Genomic DNA, 22,170 nt, shown 5'->3' with positions numbered 1-22,170 from the left:
CTGTCTGTTCTGGGAAGTTGTGTGGTTTTCCAAGAATCAGTTTGGGGTAGTGGTTCAAAGCCCATATTCAAGAGCTGGGTTCCCTGATTTGTTTCCAGGTTCCCTTGCTTCACCGTGGTTAAGTGACGACCTCCCCGTGCCTCAGTCTCCTCATCTGTGAAATGGGGGATACTAACAATACCTACTGGTTTGTGACGAAGATTACATTTATTCATATATGTAAATGAAGTGTTCAGAAAACACTCGGACACGAGTAAGCCCTGTGTGCATATTTGCACTTTGCACTTTCTGTGCCAGCCCAACAGAGCATGGCTCTCGGAAGAGATTCTCCAGGGTTCTGGTCTGAATCTGCCTGGGTTCAAACCAGGTCTGTCTAAATCCAGGACTCATGGCCTACCTCCAGCTGTTGGTTGAACAACTAGACAAGCCTTACCCTCCAGGGTCCACTTTCCCCCCAGTACAGCAGGGAGGGATCTCTTCCTAAAATTCCTTTAGTAAATGCCGAGTGGCTAGTCTGTCCTGGGCATGGTGCGAGGGCATGGTTCTAAAGAAGACAGACCGGTCTCCCCTTTCGTGGAATTTACTTTTTCAAGTGTGTTGAAGGATAAATTGTAAATAAATAAATAATGTAAATAAATAAATAATAAGGCAACTGGGATAAGCGCTCAGGGAAAATGGAGGTGTGACGTGATGGAGAGGGATGGGGATAAAAAAGCCTCATCTCATTCTAAACTCTAACAGTACTGAACTCCTTGTAGTTTCTCCCAAACCCCTTACTTACTTTTGCCCCAGGGCCTTTGCACATGCTATTACCATCTTTTCTCTTCTTTACCTGGCTAACCCCTACTTGTCCTTCAGGTTACTGCTTAGATGTCATTTCTTCTAGGAAGCCTTCCCTGATACCTCAAGGCTGTCTTAAGTGCCTCCTCTGTGTCTCTAAGAGTCTGGAACTTCTCATCATCACACCAGTCACACTGTACTAGAACTTCCTGGTGACTTCTCCATGTCTTCCAGGCCTCCCTCCAAGCCTGTGACTTTCAGATGTTTGACCATGGTCTACAGTAAAGAACACATCTCATATCATGATGCAGCACACACACACACACTGAACATATATGGTAGATGTAAGTGAAGCAAATGTCTCACAAAATAATATTCACTCTCATGACACATGATACACCTAATAGTTTTATTCTATTCTATTTCATTAAAAAAAAAAAGAATGCTGTTTGAGGCCCACTAAATTGACTTTATGACCTACACAAAATCTCATAAATCTGCATTTTGAAAATCTTTCTTTTTAAGATTTTCCTTATTTATTTGTCAGAGAGAGAGAGCACAAGCAGGGGGAATGGGAGAGGAAGAAGCAGGGTCCCCACTGAGCAGGGAGCTCAATGCGGGGCTCGATCCCAGGACCCTGAGATCATGACCTGAGCTGAAGGCAGATGCTTAACCAACTGAGCCACCCAGGCGCCCCGAAAATCTTCTCTTTTAGGTTTACTTATCTATTTACGTAATCTCTATGCCCAACGTGGGGGCTTCGAACTAACGACCCTGAGATCAAGAGTCACGTGTTCTTTCCGACTAAGCCAGCCAGGCGCCCCTGCATTTTTAAAAATCTTGCCCTGGGGCACCTGGGTGGCTCAGTTGGTTAAGCATCTGCCTTCAGGTCATTCAGCTCAGGTCTTGATCTCCCGGTCCTGGCTTCAAGCCCCGCATCCCATCGGGCTCCCTGCTCAGCGGGGAGTCTGCTTCTCCCTCTCCCTCTGCTGCTCCCCCTGCTCATGCTCTCTCTTGAATAAATAAGATAAAATCTTAAAAAAAGGTTAAAGAATATCTTGCCCTAGCCAGAGGTCAGAGTACTTCTTCTACGAAGAGCCTGTTAGAGGATATTTTAGGCTCTGTAGGGCTATAGGGTTTCTGTCTCAAGTACAGTATTCAAAACCCTGCAGTTTGGGGGGCGCCTGGGTGGCTCAGCTGGTTGGGCGGCTGCCTTCGGCTCAGGTCGTGATCCTGGAGTCCCGGGATCGAGTCCCGCATCGGGCTCCCTGCTCAGCAGGGAGTCTGCAAAGAAAAAGAAAAAAGAAAAAAAAAAAAACAAAACCCTGCTGTTTGTATCATGAAAGTCGCCCCAGACAATACATAAATAAATAGCTGTGGGGTCTATTTTGATATAAATTGATGGACACCGCAATTTGAATTTCATATAATTTTCACATCACAGAATCTTCTTCTTTTGGTTTCTTAGCTTGCCGCTCATCCAAAAGCAGGCGGAGGGCTGGGTCGGGCTAGAGGCCATGGTTTACGGACCCCTGCCACTGACCGTAAGCTTCACGGAGGCAGGGACACTGTCTGTTTTCCCCCATCACATCTCTCAAGTACCACACAAAGCCTTGCTTGCATTCACTCAGTGTTTAGTGAGTGAATTATTAAAGGCAACGATTTGTAAATTAAACATTTTTATTACACAAGTACTGCGTGCTCATGGAAGAAAAATGAGCAACACAGATAAACCAGAAGAGCAAGCAAATCCTCAGTAATCCTGCCACTCAGAGATAATCATATCCTTTCCTACTTTTTATGCAGTAGATGCCAGGAATGCAGGGAAAGGTTATTTTCTGGCCAAGGGAGTGGTAAAAAGTTTTCTTTACCCTCAATTCACCAGGGACCTGGGCTTCCCTTTTATGGTCTTAGGAGATATACAGGGCGCTCTGAGAATTTTACGCGGGGGTTGTCTACCCTTATCAGGGAGTCAGGGAAGTTCTCCTTTCCTAAGGAAGTGATGTTTAGGCTGAGACGACATCGGTTGGGCAAGAAAATGGGGAAGTTCCATGATGAGAGAGCACTGTGTCTATTTAGAGGCATCTGGCTGGAGGGTAGAGAGGGGGTGGCAAGTGGCATGAGATCAGCTGCAGAAGTTGGCACAGACCACAGTAGAAGTGTCTTCCCATCTAGATCTAATTACCAGCTTACAGGAACGAAGGAAGATAAATGAGGAAATTAAAAAACAAAACAAAAAACCCCAAAAACAAAGAAACACAGCACAAAACATCCCGAGGAAGCCATCAGCCAGATCCAGAATGAGGAAGATTCTACAGGACGAAGATTCTGTTTCCCATCGAACCGGTGACATGGAAACCAAAAAGAAAGAAAAGGGAGGGAATTCCCTCACAGATTAAAGAGACCTAAGGGACAACAACAGCCAAAGCCACCTGTGGACCTTGTTTATTTCTTGGAACAAATCAGCTATAAAAGCCGCCTTTGAGATAATCAAAGACATTTGAATGTGAACTGGGTGTCGTAAGATGTTAGAGAGTACTTGCTGATTTTGTTGGGTACGACATCTGTGACGACCCCTTGTTAGTTATAGATGCACGTGAGATGATGAATGTCTAGACTGTGCTCGCAAACACTCCGGAAAGAAGCTGGGGGGCGGGGGTGTGATCTTGCGATAGACTAATCTGTATTTGGTCTTTGTCCCAGTTCCTGGCACGGTGCTTCTCAAAATCTTGGAATTTCCCGAGTAATAGGGGAGAGAGGAGGGTTTTATGTTACTCACACTAAGGCCTTTTCCACCGTCCCTGAGTGTGTGCCAAAGAGGGGACTCTTGGTGGCCGCTGGGTGGCTTTGGGATTATTCCCCAGGAAAAACGTCCTGCGTGTCTGGATTGCATGCAACCACCTGTGGTGATTTAAGAGGAAGCTGTGGGTCCTGCGTCCACCCAGTTCTACCCTGCAGCATTTAAAGCGAAGGATATTGCCCTTAAGTTAGTCTCTTTCACACTCCACTTTTTTTTTTTTAAAAGATTTTATTTATTTGATACATAGAGAAAGAGAGAGCCAAGCAGGGGGGAGCGGCAGGCAGAGGGAGAAGCAGGCTCCCCGCTGAGCAGGGAGCCCGATGCGGGGCTCGATTCCAGGACCCTGGGATCATGACCTGAGCCGAAGGCAGATGCTTAACCGACTGAGCCACCCAGGCACCCTCACAATCCACTTTTATTTTTTTTTTAAAGATTTTATTTATTTATTTGAGAGAGAGAGAATGAGAGACATAGAGCATGAGAAGGAGGAAGGTCAGAGGGAGAAGCAGACTCCCCGCCGAGCAGGGGGAGCCCGATGTGGGGCTCGATCCCAGGACCCTGGGATCATGACCTGAGCCGAAGGCAGACGCTTAACCGACTGAGCCACCCAGGCACCCTCACAATCCACTTTTAAAAAGGTTCTCCAGGAAGTTGATGATACCAATCTACAAAATGGGGCAACTCTCTCACGCTATACCCGCTGGTGTCTGGTTTCAGTAATTCTGTGGTTTTGCACCCCACCCCCACATTGACAGCCTTCTCGGTGACTCTCTGTGGCCATCTCTGAGGCTAGCAGCCGAAGCTTAGGCTGACCAAAACCTGAGCTCCGTCTAGCACCAAAGCCCAAACTAGAACTCTTTTTAAATCTTATTTTAGCCATTACAGATAATCACCAAGGGATGGTGTGTTTCCCATTTTTCTTACTAGTTTCCATTTCCTTAGGCAACCAGGGAACTAGCTCCTTGGGAGTTGGGTCCAATTCTAAATTCCACTGGTCAGTTTACCTTGGGTAACTGAGTGCGGACCTCTCTGCTGTTCGCAGCGGGAGTGAGCGCATGGCCACCCAGGAAGGTAAGGGCTCCTCATCCCCTACCCTTCCTCCTTTCTCTTCCCAAACCACATGTTTCTGTGAGCGAAGGCTAGTGTAGCTCACTTCTGACACTAACGATTAGCTGTTTTTACTACCGGCACTCTGACACCCAAAGTTGTGTGTGTGTGCGTGTGTGTTTCCCCACACCAACCGATTCTCCACCTGCCCAGATAGCGGCCTGTGGGGCGAGAAATTGCTTGGCCAGTGCGGCTTCGCACCCAGGATGTCGTTCTCTTTAGTCAAGTCTCACACTAAGTACCCAGAATGAGCTTAATCCCCGAAGGCCGCCCCCACTTTAGATGCCAGGCACAAGTCCCGGGTCTCCGGTACTTCTGACCGACTGATTATAAATTGAGGGTTCCCGTGACCCCCTCTGCAGGTCCACTAATTTACTAAAATGGTTCATGGTACTCAGGAACACAGTTTCCTATTACCAACTGAGGGACGGGCACATGGAAGAGATGCACAGGGCAAGGGGTGGGCAGTGGGGTGGGGTGGAGCCCCCACGCCCTCCCCAGCTGCACCACCCTCAGAACCTACCTCAGGGTGCTCACCAACACGGATGCTCTCTGAACCCCATTGGTTAGGGGTTTTTATGGTGGCTCTATTACGTAAGCGTGATTGATGAAATCCTGGCGGTTAACTCAGTCTCCAGCCCCCTCGCCACTCCTTGGCGGTTGAAAAGTGGGGTGAAAATTCCAGCACTCTACTCACACTATTACTAGCAGGCAGCCTCCATCATGAAGTTCAGTAGGGGTCCACCTAGGGTCACCTCATTAGCATAAACACAGGTATGGTTGGAAGGGCTTATGATGAATAACCCAAGACCCCTTTCACTAAGGAGATTCCAAGGATTTCAGAAGCTCTTGTGCCAGGAACCTGGACAAGACCAAATATATACACATGTCTTCTTATGTCATAGATTCCCAAGAAGTAATAATAAAATAAGAAAAACGTTGATAATTGTTGAAGCTGAGAGACCGGTACATAGAGATTCATGATGCAGTCTCTGGGCTTTTCTGTGTATTTGGAAACTTCGACGCCCAAAATATTTATAATAAAAGAGAATGACAGAAAGGGAGAGAAGAACCTATAAGACATATAGCGTGTTTATCAAAAGGAAGAAATTAACATCGACACCATACCGTTAGCTAAACCCTACAGATTTTATTTGGATTCCTCCTCCAGTTTTTCCGCTAATGTCCTTTTTCTGCCCCAGGATCCAATCCAGGAGACCACATCATAGTTAGATGTCACGTCTCCGTACTCCCTTCCAGTCTGTCAGTTTCTTGGGTCTTTTTTGCCTTCGATGACTTTGGAACACTTTGGAAGAAGAGCGGCCAGGCATCTTGTAGACTGTCCCACAGTGTGGATTTGTCTGCTGTTTTCTCAGGGTCAGACCAAGGTTATGGATTTTTGGGAGGAATAGGAAGGTGATGTGGCTTTCTCACTGCAACATGTCAGGGAGCACATGATGTCCCCGTGACTTACGCTCATTAACCTTCATCACTTGGTCAAGGTGGTGTCTGCCAAGTTTCTCCATTACTCTTCCCTTTCTGTACTTTAATGACTGAGTCACTAAACCCAGCCCACACTCAGGGGATTTTAAGAGTGGAGGAAAGTCACCGGAGGGATTTAAGCAGGTAAGTAATGTCCTAGAAAGAATTCTCTGCCGGACTCGTCGAGTGGGCAGTGAGAGCGGACATGAACTGGGTTTGAGTGACATTCGCAGTGGACTCAGCACAAGCTGGTTCTTCGTTGCATATGAGGAATGAGAGAAGGACAAGGATGGCCCACGGGTGGGTGGCTGGGGGCCTTTCGCGGCCCCTAAACCAAGGCCTGTGCGCCCCCAGGAGCTCGTGTGCGTCCCCTGCCCGCTAGTGAGAAGCCCCTCTCCGCTCCTGGGTCTTGCCTTGCCTTGGGGCGGGCCCCTGAGGGTTACTGGGGCCTACAGTGACTTACACACATACATCAGGAGTTTGGGATCACCAAGGAGGGTCGGAGTCGGAGCCGCAGGGAAGAGGGGACAGCCGTCGAGGGGCTGAAAGAAGCTGGAGGAAAATGAATCATCCCGAAATCCTTTTCCTCCCTCTACGTTTAATGACCCGGTTATGGGTGTGTAACCAGAGCGGCCGTGACTCGGTGGTTTCAAACAAGTACTTTTATTTACCTCTGCGAGCTCCGCCAACCGGCCTCCCCCGGGCCGTGAGCGTTTCGGTTCTCCCTCCCCGGGCGTGCGAGGGGGAGGGCTGGGCGGCCACACCTGAGCCCTCACCTGCGCCGGCGGGCCCCCCGCCCGGGTTTCTTCTCCCCTCGGCGCCTGCGGGCGGGGGCGGGGGGCGCGGCGGGGGTCGGGACCGGGGGTGCGGGCCCGTGCGCCGGGCGGGCCCCGCTCCCCTGCGGGGGCTTGTAGACCAGGTGGAAGATGAAGGCGTTGCAGTACCTGAGGGGGCGTGGCGCCGTCAGGGGCGGGGCTTCCGCGGGGCGGGGCGGGGCGGGCGTCGGGGGCGGGGGTCGGGCGTCGGGGGCAGGGCAGCGCGGGCTGAGCACGCCCCTGGGGATGGGAGAGTGGGAGCCGGATCCAGACCGCCGTGTGCGCGCGGGGTGGAGGCCCGCAGGGGCGGCGGTCGCGGGGAGGGGGTCCCCGGAGGGCGGAGGACCCCGCGGGGGTCGCAGGTCCTTACCAGGGCATGCAGTTGTCGGCGGCTCGCAGGCGAAAGGGGGAGCGGAAGGGGTTGGGCCGCGGGGGGCTGGTGCCCCCTCCCGTGGCCACCGCCATGGTCTGGTCGTCCATCACACAGCCGTACTCGCTGCTCTCGGTGAAGAAGGCCGGGACTCGGAGGGACTGCGGTGGGCGCGGGCCTCTGACTCTGGGAGCGGCGCCTCCGCCCAGCCCCTCCCCAGGCGCCAGGGGCGCAGACGGGGGTGGAAACCGGGGACCCAGACAGACAGGGAGGGAGGCACGAGGCGGGCGGACAGACAGACAGACAGACAGGGTCGGGAGGGCCCTGGGCGCGCCCGGGTCTGGAGCAGAGGGTGGGAAGAAGCAGCTATCGGAGAAGGGGGGTGGGGTGGAGGCAGGAGGGGAGAGCAGGTCCCTTTTGGCCCATCCCCCACCTGTAGCCGGGGCAGCGAGCTCAGCCAAGTGTCCTTGAGACCGAAGCCGGAGTTAAATCCTGCAGACCGAGGGAGAGCGGGAGAGCGTGCAGAAGCTGTCGCCCTCGGCCTTCTCCCAGGTCCCCACACTCCTTCGCCAGGCTCTTACCGATAACCAGGTCGGGTTTGGGCCCCTGGAGCAGGTGGTAGGGCCGTGCAGACACCTTGATCTGCAGGTCCCTGCGGCCCCCCTTCTCCTTAGTGCTGGAGCCGAGCCGCGTGGATACCCCGGAACCAGGACGGACAGACACCTCTGGGCCATCCTGGGGGGCCAGGAGCAGAGTGGAGACACCGCTGGAAGTTAGGGCACTGGGAGGCGCTAGGCAAGGGGAGAGCAGAAGGAAGGAGGACACCCCCCCCCCTCAGCCCTCACCCTCTGCAGGGTAAAATGCTGCTGGTCACTGTCAGGGGGCAGGCCGTCACCCACAAACTGCAGCTCCAGGGCCACGTGGGGGAGCAAGACCAGGAGCTCCTGGAGGATGGAGAGGACAGATCAGGGTCCCACCCCACGGCCAGCTCCACACCCAAATGCCCAACCTCGGGTCCTGGAGGGACTTACCCAAAACACCATGACCAGGTCGAACTCCTTCCCGGCTTCCACCACGTGGATTTTCAGTGATTGCTTGTTCTGGATGTTGAGCTCAGGGACTGGGTGAGAAGTTAGCCGCTTAAGAAGATGTCCTCCCTTCCTCTTGTCCCCCTCCAGCTCCCTGCCCCCCTCGGTCCCGCCGCTCTGCTCTCCTTACAGGACTGGGGCACCAGGTGGGTGATGACGTAATACACAGTCAATGGGTAGGTGAGAAGCACGGCCATGGGGGAGTCCAAGCTGAGGCCCCTCCACGTGTAGTAATCCTGCCACGAGCCTGGGGAGAGCGGGTTATTGGGGGACCTGGCCCCGGTCTGGACCCCAGCAGCCCCTTCCAGTCTAAGAGCCTCCTTTTTCTCAGCCGTTCAGACTGCTGGCGCTCCAGTCCCTGTCCCTACCTCTTGCCCCCTCAGGGCCCCTCCAGCTCACCAAAGACGCCCCTGGGTGGATCTGGGGGCACAGGAGGCATCAGGGCGGGCCCATCCCCCTGGAGAAGCTGGTAGGGATCTCCTGAAAGAATGGAAGGAAGAAGAGGATCCTGGGGTCAGGGAGACCCCCACCTGGCACATCCCCTTCTTCCTTCCAAAGGAGCTGTATTCCCTGGAGCTGCAGCAAGAGGAATGGGAGGTTGCCTGTGGATGGGGCTTCCCAATGGGGTGGGCAGTGGTGACTACTTTGAGGATTGGGGAAAGGCCTGAAATGGCCACGGTGGTGGTAATGGAGTTGGGTGTGTACATGGAGGGGTTATCTGGGGCCCGGACAACCGTTTTCTCCCCCATCCTTCCCTCTGTGCTAAGGGGCCCATGCCTGAAGAGAGGCCCCACGAACCACCAAGAAGAAGGCTCAGGGCTGGCGTGCTGCCCCGGGGGCGCCTCGGGGTGCCAGGGCCTGGAATCAGCATGCTGAGCTGGGTCCAGTAGCCGCGAGTGAGGCCCCGTGAGGCCAGAAAGGCCTCCTTGTTGAAGGTTTCACTGGTCACCTCTGGAGAGGGAGGAGGGGAGGGGGTGAGGGCCTGGGGGCTAGGACCCCAGACTATAGCTCTTCTCAGTTTCTCTCAAGGCCCCTGGGTCTGAAGCTGGTTCTAGGCCTGGAGAGAACCAACATTTCCGAGCGTCTACAGTAGAGCAGACACCACCGAACCCACGGGATCCTTGTGACAATTCCCTGGGGTTTAGCGTTGGTTAATATACTCATTTTACAGATGAGGAAACTGAGGGTCTAAAAATTCAAGTGATTAGTTCATGGTCCCCAGTTACCGGCAGAGCTGGGCAGCAAGTGCATGCACTCCTGTTCCCGAATCCCCTGAGTTCTCTCAGGGACGCAGGCTCCTCGCACTCCTCAGCTCCAGACCCTGTCTTCAGCCCCAGGGCTCTGACCCCCAGCCCTAAACCCCCAGCATCCGGGCCTCGCTCCTGCGGTCCAGCCCCAAGCACTTCTCCTGCAGGCCCGGGACCCTGCACCCAGGCGCCCAGCCCCAGTCCCAAACCCCTGTCTCAGTCCCGCCCGCCCCCCAGCCCCATGGCCTTGTGGTACCTGCAGTGTAGGTAAAAGGCAGACTTGCCAGCTCCCCGGCCCGCTCCATGAAGCCTGCAAGCCTCGGGCACCAAAATCGGTGGCTCACGTCATCTGGGCATCGGCGCCAGTCGGCCCTGAGACAAGCCTCTCCACAGTACAAGACGGCACTACACTGGGGGCTGGGGTCACAGGGGGTGGTGGGCACCCAGCGTTCATCTCTGCAGGTCCTCGGCCTGCTCTGTGTCCTACAGCTGCCCATGTATCATCCGGTCTGCTTTTCTGTACACTCTGGTCCTAACAGCTTGCTTTTCTCCCCATCGACTTCCCGGACCCTCACTCTGTCTGCTGCACACCCCCCCACCAGCCAGCTTTCTCTGCTTGCCCGAGTGTTGGGGGTCTCCCTCCCTCTCACTCCATCCTTCAGGCTGCTCACCAAGGTGTCAGCTTCACCTCAAAGCTATGCCTATGGCAGACATGGCAGGTTCGAGCCCGGAGGGAGGCAAACGTGAAGCCTGGCCGGGGACCCCACGTCCGCATCGGCATCTTGGCTAACTTCACGCCCAGCCTCGGGACCAGACGCTCCAAGTCTCTGAATGCGGGTGGAGACTGTCAGGCTGGGGGGCTCAGGGGTCCAGATCCCTAGGCCTCCCCAACCTCAGATACCAGGTTTTTGTACCGATGCAGCTGGGCGTCTCCCACGGTGAGCTGTCGGGGCTTTCGAGGGTCTCCGGAGCCCATGGGGCAGGCCATGCTGTGGCAGAGGAGAGCATAGGCCCGAGGAACCAGGTTCTCGGTCTCTGAGCCCTTGCCTGCACTCCCCTGGGTTCCATCCATTAGCAGGTCAATGCCCAAGATGGTGCCATGCTCATCGGTCACCAGTAAGAGGCAGGAAAGGTGCAGGGGGGCAGCCTCTGGGAAAGAAGGGAAAAGTCAAGGGCGGGGAGCAGCAAAGATGGTCAGGGTCAGGAGTATGAACGTCATGCCTACAGGGGCTAGGCGGGTCAACTAAGTGAACCGAGGGGAGAGGGTAGAGAGGGGATGCCTCATCGGAAGGGGACGCCTGCTGCACAGTGCTGGGGTGTGTGTGGCCATGCAGAAGTGTGGACCTGCTGCTGGAACTTTCTGGAATTTTTTTCTGTCAATGTATAAATGTTGGCTCAAAAAAAACCCCCAACAAAACGAAAAACATTGTGGGTCAATGAAAACACCTTTTCCGGCCAGACTGGCCTGTAGGCCACCGTTGGTGACTTCTGGCTAGGCTTCCTGGTAGAGGGGGTCTTCCAAAGGGCAGATGGCCCAGCCGGGGGTTCTTACCACTTCTCCGCCCCTTCCTCCTCTCAGGGCCCGCTTCGTCCTCTGCCTTGTCCTCTCGGCAATCATCCTCGCCGCCTCCTGCCTCCTGCTCAGCCTCCTCTGTCTCCCCTGGAGGGTTTGCTTCCTGGGGGGACTCCCTGCTGGTGGGGGCTGGCTCCCCGTCCTCCTCTGGATCTACCTTCTCCATGCCTGCACCCTCCTCCTCTCCATTCTCTTCCTCCTCCTCCTCCTCTGCTTCCTCCCCTTCCTCCAGGCTGACAAAACTGACATAGGGGCTTAGGTCTCGCAGGTGGAGTGGGGGCTCATCTCCCAGGAACCGGGCAACCCCCAGGCCTGGTCCAGGGCCTGGCTCTGCCCCTTGCCCCAGGCTGATGCCCACACTACGGTTGGGCAAGACATGGAGCACCCAAAGGGCAGGGTCCTGGGGCAGCCTTCTGATCTGAGCCTCCAGCTGGCGCCAGCGGCCCTCAAGGCGGGCCCCCCCAGGCCCACGCTCTGCCGCGAACTTTCGGAACCAGCCAAACAAGAGGGCAGCGAAATCAAGGAACTCATCGCGGTATCCAGACACAAATTCCATGTCTTCAGGGCCGCAGGTTCTGGGCCCAGACTGAGCAGAGGAAGGGATGTATGGTGAGGGAGAGGGTAGGAGTGGGTTTGGGGCTGGGTCCCCAAATGGGGGGGTGTGTGGCTTTGAGGGTCACTTACGGTGGGGCCTCTGGGTGTTACCAGCTGAGACAACTTTTCAGGGCTAAGGGTGGGAGTTCAGGGTGAGAACGGGGGCTGGGCTTGGAAGCGGGCAAGCAGGGTTTAAGATGAGTAGTCAGGAGTGAGATGGTATTTGGGCCTCAAAATCTGAGGCTCAACCCCTCAAAAGTAGGGTCTGACTTGTGACTAGATTTGGAGGGCTAATCCTATGGGGAAGGGCTTGGTGAGGAGGGATTATTTTGGATCCGTCTGTAGGGTGTGGGAGGAGGGACCCGGAGCCGGGGCATCCCCTCGGCGTGGATCGGTTCGGCGGGGAGCCCCCGCGGACCCAGCCCCTCCCGGCCGCTCCACCACTCCGGTACCTGCAGCCGCCACCACTTTTCGAAGGTAAATACCTCGGGGCTGGCGGGGCGGGCGTGACGTCAGGGCGGCCCGCGACCCGGGGGGTGCGCCCGAGGCTCGCGCGGAGGGGGCCGGGCCGGCTCTGCGGCCGCTCGCGGACTTCCCCGGGGGCATCACCGGGCATGTGACCGAGTCGCCGGCGCCCGGCCGGGAAGCGAAAGCGCCGAGGGGGTGGAAGGAGCCGTGCGGCCGCGCCTGCGAGTCCTCGGGCCTGCGGCCTGACCTGGGGACGGCCGGACGGCGTCCCGGGGCCGGGCTGAGTCAGTCCGTGCGCCGCCCGCGCCGCGCGCCCCGCCTAGCAGCCGCGCTCGCGTTTCGCTTTGCGGGCACCTTCCCGGCCGTGTCCTCTCGGCGCGGGCCCGGGGCCGACGGGGGGCGCGGGGGCGCGGGGGCGCGGGGGGCGCGGGGGCGCAGGGGCGCGGGGGCGCGGAGCCCCGCCTCCGGGGCTTTCCCCGCGGCGGCGGGCGGCGGACGCGCGCGGGCCCGCAGTACCGACCGCGCTGTCGGTTCGGACGCTGCGAGCGCGGGAGGAGGGCGCCGCCAGCTCGCGCTGCCCCCCCCACCCCACCCCGGCCGGGACTCGCCGTCGACGGCCGCGGCTGCCCGGCATTCCCGCGGGCCCGGGACGATGGCGCTGGACGCGGCGCCCGGGTCCCGCCTGGCCCCCGAGATGAGCCGGCCCTGGCGCGCCCGGTTCCTCGCGCTCCTCTTCCTGCTGGCGCAGCTGCCTCCGCCAGGTTCGTCCGGGGCCGGGGTGGCCCCCGGGTCCCCGAGTCCGCGGACGGGATGGGGGCGGCGCGGGGGACGGGGGCGCCGAGGGCCGCGGGGTTGCGTTGAGGAAGTGGCGAGCCGGGGTCCCCGTGCAGCCGGGGCGGGGCACAGGCTGGGGGACCCCCCCCCGGGTCCGGGCCGTGTTCGGGCCGTGTTTGGGGGTGTGAGGTGTGGGTTGCGCCCGGGGTCAGATCGGATCGAAGGAAGAGGCGCAGTACCAGCGGGGGGAGCCCTTTGGGCGGGGAACCTGCGCTGACCACCTGTGTCTCCCCCCGCCCCCCACACCCCAGGCGACGGCAACGAGGGCAGCGCCATCGGGACTTGTTACTGCCACAAAGCGATTCCTTCCGGCCCCCCTCCAATGGCGGAGTTCATGGCACATCTCCGAAGACACCTGAGAGCCTACGATCGCTGTAATTCCTACGTCAGGTAGTCTCACCGAGCCCTGGGAGCCCCACGCCTCTGGGGGCCTCCAGGACCCTCACCGCTCCACCTGGAACTCCTGGGGGGACCTAGCCCCCTCCCAGGATTCCGTTCGCCCCGTAATTCTCCATACCTTGCTTTCCCTTTCCCACATACCTGGGAATTTCCCAGCCTGGGCAGACAGGGCTCACTGGCTCTTGGCAGTGACTTCACATCTTTGGAACGAGGAAAGAGCTGAGACCACTTTCTTCCTTCCTAGGTTCCAGCTACACTCCCGGAGTGTGTGTGGGGGCAGCAAAGATTCGTGGGTTCAACAGTTGATGAGCTGCTTTGATCGCAAAGGTACGACTTTCCCCCTCCTCCCTGGGGTCTGTCTCCAGGGCAGCGGTCTGCCCCTTACAATCTTCTTTGCCTCTGTCCCCTCCCCATGACACCTCGTGTTCCTATTGTACCTGGTGCCAGCCAAAGTTCCTTAGACCCCAATTCACCCAGTGTCGCTAACCATCGCTGTCCTGATTTTTGCCAGTTCCTCCTGTGCTCTTATTTACTTTTTTTCTTGAAAGCAAGGCACTACTTTTGTTTTCCAGTATTTTACTATGGAAATTTCAAGACTTACACAAAAGTTGAAAGAATTGTTCAGGGAACATCTATAGGCCCACCACCTAGATTCTACGTTATTTGGCTTTTATATATTTGTATTTCATGTCTTTTATGTGGTAGGTACAAAATACAGCAAATGTAACTTATCTTTTACAATATCAAGTTTTACAGCGCGTTAACTATATTTGCTTTAGTCCACGCCCATCTGTCTATCCTATGCGTCATCAATGCACCTTATTGTTTTTAAAAGATTTTGAGAGAGAAAAGAGTGCAGGAGCGGGGGTTGGGGGGTGGGGGAAGAGGGGCAGAGGGAGGAGCAGACTCCCAGCTGAGCAGGGAGCCCGAAAGGGGGCTCCATCCCAGGACCCTGAGATCAGGACCTGAGCTGAAGGCAGATGCTTCCCGGACTGAGCCACCCAGGCGCCCCCACCTTATTTTTGCGATGCATTTCCAAGTTAGCTGCAGGCATGACCACACTTCATCCCCAAGCATTTCAGCATGTGCATTATTGAGCTCAATACTTTATTGCGCTTTTCCTCTCTTGAGGTAAAATTTACATACAATAAGACGAATAAATTGTTATGTGTACACATGCCACTTTTAAAAAACTTAACTAGCAGCTTGTCCTAAAGCAATAACGTCTGTGAAGTCACAAAGCTGATGCGCCGGCTGCATTTTTCTCCTAAAATAAATACACAAAAGGTTCTAACCTGTCGCAGCAGAAATTGTCTGGTGTAGCTTCCGGGGCGCACAGACTGCCCTGTGGGCTAGAGACCTACACGCAGTCTTTCCCTTAATCCTCCTAGCTACTGTGGCCCTTGGTAGGAAAATCCTCCCTGCTCCAGAGCTGGAAGAAAGGCGTCCCAGGGAGGCCAAGAGACAAGGGACAAGGTCGTGCGGCGACCCCCCCCCCCCGCCCCGTAGCAGAGCCAGGCTTCCAACCCAGGTCTCTCCACCTCCCCGTTCAGGAGGCATGCCCTTCCCAGTGCTTGTCCCAGTGCTTCCCTGTTGCGGTCTGCCCTCTTCTTGGACTGCTTCTTCACTTGGTACCCTCATCTCATAGCCACGATTCCTTACTTCTCGCCTCTCCAGAATGTGGATACGCTAACTCTGGCAGTGCGGCCCCCCAGGAGCATTTACCTCCTCCCAGCACCCAGGTTCCTGAGCCCACACAAAGGGCACCTTCAGACACGGGCTCCCCTGCTCAGACGTACCCGCCACCCGCCTCGCAGTCTACTGCGCAGCCCACGCTTCCAGCCGGGGCACGGTCCTTGGACAAAAATCTCACCCGTGCCAATGAAATCGCTACATCCACCGAGGGCCGCAGTCTGGCGGCTGGGCCTGAGGCTGGGGAAAGTCAGAAACAGCTGGAAGAAAAAGTGGGGCCTTCAGCGGGGACCTCAGCCATGGTGCCCGTGCTGTCCCTCCTGGCCATCATCTTCATTCTCACCACCGTCCTCCTGTACGTGCTGTGCAAGAGGATGGCCCATTCGCTGCCGCAGTCTCCAGGTAAGCGGGGCCTCCGGGCCCCTCTCTCGGGGACTTGGAGCTTCCTTGGCAGGGATCCTGCCCCCAGTAGCTCCTGGGTGGCTGGAAACCTGCCCCAGGCAGACAGATATGCAGGCTGTCTGCACCGCGGACCATAGGCCATGAGAAGCGTCAGCTAGAGACATTTACAGAATAGGGAGGGAGGGAAGGAAGCCGTCACAGGCCCAAGGACCCGTGCTTGACCTTCAGAGCCAGGCAGGGCTTGGAGCAACGTAAGATGGCAGCTGGAGCAGGCTAGGGGGAGATGAACCTGTGGAGGGAGGTGGGGGCCATTCATTTAATTCACAGATCTTTACGGAGCACCTACTCTGTACTAGGTTGTATGGGTGATGTTTTGGGGTCTAATTCCCCAGCTCAAGCCGTTCCCCCAACTTTCCTTAATCTCAGAGCTGATATCTTAATTTCCTTATCTTTTCCAGATTTGCAGCTTCCTTACATACCCGTAGCATCAGACTCCAAAGCCTGAGCTGAGAGTGGAAACCCGTAAGGGTAGACGCTGAGATTTATTCCCCCATATGCCTGTAATTAACATATGCGAATAATCTCTAGCACCTAATTGGCACTCCATAGCTATTTGATGTTTAATATACAAACACCCGGCCACTGGCCTCTTGTAAACCCTTCCTGGGTTTTTTTCCTATGCTATAATGTGAAATCTACCTTTTACTGTAATACCCTAGACAAATTATGTGTTTAATTACTAAAGATTATTTTTATAATTATTGACTCTTCTTTCTGCAGACATTGGCCTCATGCCCTTGCCCCCTTACCATGGTTCCTGGCTTCAGCCCGTCCGCTCAGGGTCCCACCGCCCCCTTGTCCCACCCAGTCTGTCTTCACACACCGGCTGTTCCTCCCCCGACTCCCCACTGCAGGCCTGGGCCCTCCCGCTCTTCCTCCCTCCTCAGTAGGCACCATGCAGTTTGGTTTTATTTCCTCAATCCCCGTATCACCCACATATGTTCCAGTGAGAGTCTGAGCTCCTTGTTTTCATTGCTGTTGTTTTTATTATTAAAACCCCTAGTTCTTCTTTTATCTCTTTCAATGGGAAGAAGAATGTGTCTTCATTGGTCCAGTCTGCAGAAGCCTGGGGTAGGGACACGGGGTGTTTGAGAAAGTGTGCTGGGTGTCTGAATCTCTCTGTCTGAGCTTGTCAGCACTTTCGTGGTGTGTACCTGCTGGAAGGGTCAGGGCATCGTCGCAGGCCGGCTTGATCTCCAAGTGTCTCCGTCCCCACCTTCTGCCCCTTTGTCCTCAGATACTCTGCCCAGCAGGGCCGGTATGTGGCAGCCCTGACTTCCCACGCTACAGGTCTCCGGGTTTTGTCCCGGGTGCTGTGTGGTGGCCTTCCTCCAAGTTGTCGCTCTGCCTGGTCGGCCTAGTTTTCCAGCAACTGCTCACAGATTCGGGCCACATCGCTGAGCTTGAGGCGAGCGTAGTCCACCCGCTTCAGGGCCATCTGACAGTCCTTCCTTGAAGAGTAGCTGGAGCCCTCATGGGGCTGCCCCGTGGCCACCTGCAGGACATTCGCATGGATCAGTGACCCACCCCTTCCCTTACCCAGCTCCCCAACCCAGAGAGCGCCAGGTCTCTTGTCTCGTTTCTTCCCCGAATGTGAAGCCGTTCGGGCACATGGGAGGTGGCTGGGTGACCCAAGGTAAATCACTGAACTTGTTAACTCACCTGTAAAATGTGGGTACGCCTAACTACCTCCTAGAGCTGTTGCAGGATTAGATAAAGCAGTGTCTGGCACGCTGTAAAAACTTAATGAAGGGTGCTGTTGTAAGAGACCCGAGAACCCTCTCAACCCTGTCCCTTTTCTCGGGGCGTTGCCGCTTCAGGCCCCCGAGGTCAGGTCAAGTTTCTGAGTGCACAGTCTTGCGGCTTTGGCACTGGTCACCAGTCCTTTCCCAGGACTTCCCCGCCAGCGGCAAGGCCGCCTTTAATATCTTCCCTCCGGAGAGTTAAGCCGACCCTGGAAGGGAGGGTTCTGCAAAGGTGTCCCCGCCGGCCCCAAGGGCCAAAGCCCCGCCCCGAAGGATGCCGCAGGCCCCGGCAAGGCGGAGCGCGGGGCGGGGCGCAGCACCTGCCACCGCACGCACCTGGGTGAGGTAGCGGATCTGAGCCGACAGCTCCGCCTCCACGTGCTGCACCGACGCCGTGAAGGCCGCCGCCTGCCGGTCCAGGAGCCGCTCGTTGGTTTTTTCCTTGGACAGTTCCAGGATCACAGTACCTGCGGGGGCGAAGAGAGGGCCGGGCTGGCCGGAGAGGGCCGGGGCTGCCCCCGCGGGCACCTGGCGTCCCCCCCACCGCCGCGAGCGCAGGTGCCGGCCGTTGGGTCCCGAACCTGCATTCTGGAGAATGGCGCCGATTTCCCGTTCGATATCCTCCAGGGCGCGCAGCCTCTCGTTCGCCAAGCTGTAGGTAGCCATCGCGGCTCTGGGGAGCGCCCCCCCCAAATCCACGGGGTTTTTCTCCCTCCGCGAAACGCGTCGCTTGAGCCCGGAAGCGGCTGTCGGCTTGCGCCTGCGCAGGGCGCGCTCGGGGCTGCGACTACAATTCCCAGGATGCTCGGCGCTGCCTGGCCTGGTGAACTACAACTCCCAGGGTATCGAGCGCCTGCCCCGGTCTGCGCCGCCGCCGCCCCCTCGCGACCACCTGTGGGAAGAGGCGGTAGTGAAGCTTTGGAGGTCGTTCAGCCCCTCGCGCCTTCGCGACACGCCCGGGGGCTCGACTTGATGTCTTCTACGAGAAGTGCCCGCGCGGCTGCTGGTGCTGGGTGAGGGTGATGGGAGCCCTGGGGTGCTCCGCCTGCCCGCCCCGCTCCGCCGTCCGTCGGGGCCCGGGGTCGGGCGGACTCGGTGAGTGTTACATTGTTCCTCCCGGGCGGGAGCCCCGCTGACACCCAGGCTTAGCAGCGTGTTCCCCGGAGCTGGCTCCTTGCGGCCTTCCCCCCTTCCCTTTCTGGCCGCCGGTTACGCGGCCGGGTCTGGGGATGCGGCACGAATGGGATGGGCTCTCGGGTGACAGCGAGGTCGACCTTTGCTCCGAGGCGTGCGCAGGGTGCACCTGCAGGAGCCCAGAGAGAGGCTTCTGGGGGGCAGCGCTGCTGGAGCCGAGTCTTGCGGGTTAACCAGGTGGACGGGAGGCTGCAGCGGAAAAGGGGAGCGGCGCAGGCAAGGGCGTGGGGCCGGGGAGGGGGTGCCTGGCGCCGCCCAAGTACCACCGGGGATTCAAGTTTGAGCGGAGCGAGGGCAGCGTGGCGGCGGCGAGGCTGGAGTGGGAGCCAGATCAGGAAAAGGCTTGCAAGCGGAGTAATTTGGACCTTGTTCTGAAAGCCCTTGAAGGATCTTCAAGAAGTGTGTTATGGCCAGGTTTACCTTCTTTGGAAAGGTCAATCTGGACAGCCCCTGGAAGAAGGGGAATGAAGCTACTTGGCACACGGTTAGCAAATGAATGGAGACTTTCAGTTCGGCTTGAGGGACCTGGCATTTAACTTCACTCCTTTTTAAAATCCTAATCAAAGAACAACAAGGGGATTTTATTAAGGGGTCAAAGAGAGAGGGGGGGGAATTAATAGCAAAACTTTAGATAGAAGCTGGAAGACAGAAAAGTAAGTGGTGACTGATTTAGTAGTGAAGTGGTAATGAAGCCAGCAGTGGAGAAAGCTTAAAAGCAACTTGATTTCCTCTTAAATTAGTGGCATCATGTACACTGGGGTGTAGGTGATACTAAAATGAGGAGGATTATTTGAAGTAGTTAGACCCCCCCTGCCCCCCCCCCCCCGATCTTCTCCTTTAATGCATACATCTGTGCAACCACTCAATCCCAACCCATCAGATTCCTGGAGGTTTCTTTGTTGAAGATGGAAAACAGAGGGTCTTTGGTGTGAAAGGCCCACCCAGGGCACAGTTGTATTGAAAACAGAGATTAGGGGTGCCTGGCTGGCTCAGTTGGAAGGGTGTGTGGCTCTTGATCTCCGGGTAGTGAGTTTGAGCCCCACATTGGGTGTAGAGATTATTTAAATGGATACATAAACTTAAAAAAACAACAACACAACAACTTAAAAAACAAAGAAAATAGGGATTAAATGAAAGTTTATTTACTGAGTTGTTCCAATCTGGAATTCTGTACTCCAGCTGTGCTAGGATGAAGGCTAAAAATGCAACAATTCAACAACATAGAACTTAATTTTTTTCCCCCATGGGACAGCCCAGCACGGGTAATTCAGCATGCTGCACAGATCATCCAGAGATCAAGACGAGCAGTGCAACTCTACCATCCTGTAGGGTCTTGTACTCCAACCTGTGGTCTGGAGGCCAGCAGCACTGACATTACCTAGGAGCTCGCTAGACCTGCAAAATCGCAGGCCCCGCACACATCTTCCGAATCGGTATCTGGGTTTGAAGTTCCGCAGGTGATCTGAATGCACAGTAACCTCTGAGGGACACTGCTCTGGGGCAGCGCCGTCTGCCCTGTCGAGACTGGCTTGCTGCCTGCCTGCGTCGTAGCTGGCAGCGAGGGGGAGGAGGAAACGTGGGGGAGGCAGACCCTGGCTCAGAGGTCTGACTAGGAAGTAGCCCAGATAATTCCTACTCACATTCCACTGAATAAACAGTCGTATGGTCTCACCCAACTCCGGGGTTCTGGGAAATCCAGTCCTTACCTAGGTGGCCAGCTTCTGTCCTCACAGCACGGAGGAAGAGATTTTAGGGGAGACGTGGACTCTCACAACAGCCAAAACGAAGATGGAATAAAGACATTTTGATATGTCCAGAGGTGGCAAATTTTTCTGCCGAGTTCCCTTTCTCAGGAGGTTATTAGATGTAGACCCAGAAGAGAAAGCTGCGGGATCCAGAGACTGAGTAAGGCTTCGGTGCTGCAGAGAGGTGAACAAGAACATGGGGTGAAGGGAGATGCAGGGTGACAGGCATGAAGAACATCGAGATCGGAATGGAGCAGTTCTTAGAAGGCTTCTCTTCTTCACGGAGATGGAAGAGAGGAACATCTGCTTTGTTTGGAATGTATTGAGTGCATATATAGACTTTCCGAGGAGAGTATAGGGCAAAATTAGGGATGAACTCAGAGAATAAACAGGTTCTTAAAATGATAGTGATTCAGGGAAGACCACCTGGTGCTAGAAGAGAAAGGTCATCAGGACGACTCTGGATAACTTACGCGTAGGCTTGAAAGTATAAATATTGAATATTGATCTAACCTCCATTGATACCATTCTCTTGGGAGTATGGGATGCCGGGGGCAGGAGGGAAAGTATTCTGCTGTGGGGGAGAGGGGCAGAAGGGAGCTCAGTCTTCCCCTCGTATAGCAGGACGCCAGAGATGCTTAAGACGAAAATCAGAAAGTAGCAAAGTGAGCAGGTTGTTTGGGAATATGGAGGTCAATACCAGAAGGAACATCTGAAGGAGGTGAAGGTAGCTGCCTCTGAGGAGAAGGGAGTTGGAGAGGGGTGGGGTATAGGCCTTGTGATTGTGTCCGACCCCTTACACCGTGTGTGCATATATGACTTTGAAAATAACAACGCACTAAAAGCGAGTGGTAGAGAGGAAACGAGTAGAGATTTACTTCATGTGGAAGAGACCTGGGTGTGGAGGAGTGTCTTCTCTTTGGTCTCCTTCCTTCCTCGAGTAGAAGAGATTTGCGTGGAGAAGAACCAGTGGAGAGAGGCAGAGGTCGAAGAGAGGCGGGTGGTGGGATGAATCGGGGTCTCAGAGGAGGTGGGAGGGGAGAGATCTGAGCACAGGTGGAGGGACGAGCTTTGAACGGGAGGAGGCGGCTTGACCTTGGTTGTAGAGAGAATTGGGATCCATGTTGGTGTTTGTGGGTAGGAGGTGGGAAGTTGAAATCATTCGTCCCTCGCAGCCTCATCTCTGTGAAAAACAGGAAGGTTTGCGAGGTGGTGAGGGAGGTGGCCAGGAAGATGGCGAGGGACAAAGGCTCATCAGGAATTGAGGGCCCAGCTGAGGTTAGAGACCCTTTAGGGGCAACGGCCCCAAATGTATACCCAGCGCCCAGTATTGACACCTAGGATGTGTTAAAAATTACTTGTTGAATGAACAAATATGTCCAGTTGTGTGATTTTTCTGTGGTGGCGCTTGCTAACCCAGTCAGGCGGGGCCGGCAGGGTGGTGGTGGGACGGAGCCCAGGCTGGGGTCTGAGAGCAGGTGTTTGAAAGGAGGAGCAGTTGAGCTAGAGGATGGGATTGCAGTGGGCAAGGTGGGCTGCGAGTTCAGTCTGGAAAGAAAGGCGCCAAACTGCCAGGGAACAGATGGGCCAAGAGCTTGGCCACACACACACACACAAAACAAACCAAGAAGCCATTAAAAAAGTGATTATGATTGTGTACCGTAAAATTTAAAAAGTGAATTATTAAAAATATCAGGAGCAAAATGCTTTGCAACTGGGGGGGTTGCTGCACAACACTGTGGATGTATTAAATGCCACTGAACAGTTTCAAATGG

General features: G+C 55.7%; 3 protein-coding genes and 1 long non-coding RNA gene across 5 annotated transcripts; 2 read left to right on the top strand and 2 right to left on the bottom strand.

The window, feature by feature from the left end:
- Positions 1 to 6,792: 6,792 nt before the first annotated feature.
- On the bottom strand, positions 6,793 to 12,370 carry ZMYND15 (zinc finger MYND-type containing 15). Of its 2 annotated transcripts, none has more exons than XM_081805852.1 (13): positions 11,242 to 12,370; positions 10,604 to 10,838; positions 10,361 to 10,516; positions 9,946 to 10,106; positions 9,241 to 9,393; positions 8,842 to 8,922; positions 8,573 to 8,689; positions 8,386 to 8,474; positions 8,200 to 8,298; positions 7,936 to 8,089; positions 7,788 to 7,882; positions 7,355 to 7,515; positions 6,793 to 7,113 (listed from the first exon to the last, which is right to left on the bottom strand). In XM_081805852.1, exons 1-13 carry the CDS (start codon positions 11,816 to 11,818, stop codon positions 6,942 to 6,944), a joined length of 2,250 nt encoding a protein of 749 aa, XP_081661978.1. In that variant the 5' UTR covers positions 11,819 to 12,370; the 3' UTR covers positions 6,793 to 6,941. The 2 variants fall into 2 exon arrangements, with proteins under 2 accessions (XP_081661978.1, XP_081661977.1); XM_081805851.1 differs by having other exon boundaries at positions 6,795 to 7,113; positions 7,788 to 7,846; positions 11,242 to 12,363.
- CXCL16 (C-X-C motif chemokine ligand 16) lies at positions 12,351 to 16,735 on the top strand. Its single transcript, XM_031038982.2, has 5 exons — positions 12,351 to 13,085; positions 13,410 to 13,548; positions 13,802 to 13,884; positions 15,235 to 15,651; positions 16,110 to 16,735. The coding sequence occupies exons 1-5, from the start codon at positions 12,977 to 12,979 to the stop codon at positions 16,154 to 16,156; spliced, it is 795 nt and encodes a 264-aa protein (XP_030894842.1). The 5' UTR covers positions 12,351 to 12,976; the 3' UTR covers positions 16,157 to 16,735.
- On the bottom strand, positions 16,672 to 18,233 carry MED11 (mediator complex subunit 11). Its single transcript, XM_006743124.3, has 3 exons — positions 18,038 to 18,233; positions 17,793 to 17,923; positions 16,672 to 17,206 (listed from the first exon to the last, which is right to left on the bottom strand). Exons 1-3 carry the CDS (start codon positions 18,120 to 18,122, stop codon positions 17,069 to 17,071), a joined length of 354 nt encoding a protein of 117 aa, XP_006743187.1. The 5' UTR covers positions 18,123 to 18,233; the 3' UTR covers positions 16,672 to 17,068.
- A 27-nt stretch (positions 18,234 to 18,260) lies between these two features.
- LOC145717437 (uncharacterized) lies at positions 18,261 to 20,326 on the top strand. Its single transcript, XR_014140648.1, has 2 exons — positions 18,261 to 18,551; positions 19,903 to 20,326. It is a non-coding gene; the product is annotated as an uncharacterized LOC145717437 (long non-coding RNA).
- Positions 20,327 to 22,170: the final 1,844 nt, after the last annotated feature.

Source organism: Leptonychotes weddellii, chromosome 15 (genome assembly GCF_054177405.1).
Source record: "Leptonychotes weddellii isolate Sample4059 chromosome 15, ASM5417740v2, whole genome shotgun sequence".
Taxonomy (NCBI): domain Eukaryota; kingdom Metazoa; phylum Chordata; class Mammalia; order Carnivora; family Phocidae; genus Leptonychotes; species Leptonychotes weddellii.
Note: the sequence above shows the minus strand (reverse complement) of the source record. Positions and strands in the feature narration are given on the sequence as shown.

Coding starts and splice junctions, on each gene's coding strand:
- ZMYND15 (XM_081805852.1), bottom strand. CDS start 11,818: ATGGAATTTGTGTCTGGATACCGCGATGAGTTCCTTGATTTCGCTGCC. Junction 10,839..11,241: donor GAGGAAGGGGCGGAGAAGTG/GTAAGAACCCCC, acceptor CTTCTTTCCCAG/AGGCTGCCCCCCTGCACCTT. Junction 7,516..7,787: donor GCTCGCTGCCCCGGCTACAG/GTGGGGGATGGG, acceptor CGCCCACCGCAG/TCCCTCCGAGTCCCGGCCTT.
- MED11 (XM_006743124.3), bottom strand. CDS start 18,122: ATGGCTACCTACAGCTTGGCGAACGAGAGGCTGCGCGCCCTGGAGGAT. Junction 17,924..18,037: donor CGCCATTCTCCAGAATGCAG/GTTCGGGACCCA, acceptor TCGCCCCCGCAG/GTACTGTGATCCTGGAACTG. Junction 17,207..17,792: donor AGATCCGCTACCTCACCCAG/GTGCGTGCGGTG, acceptor AATGTCCTGCAG/GTGGCCACGGGGCAGCCCCA.
- CXCL16 (XM_031038982.2), top strand. CDS start 12,977: ATGGCGCTGGACGCGGCGCCCGGGTCCCGCCTGGCCCCCGAGATGAGC. Junction 13,549..13,801: donor CGCTGTAATTCCTACGTCAG/GTAGTCTCACCG, acceptor CTTCCTTCCTAG/GTTCCAGCTACACTCCCGGA. Junction 13,885..15,234: donor GAGCTGCTTTGATCGCAAAG/GTACGACTTTCC, acceptor TCGCCTCTCCAG/AATGTGGATACGCTAACTCT.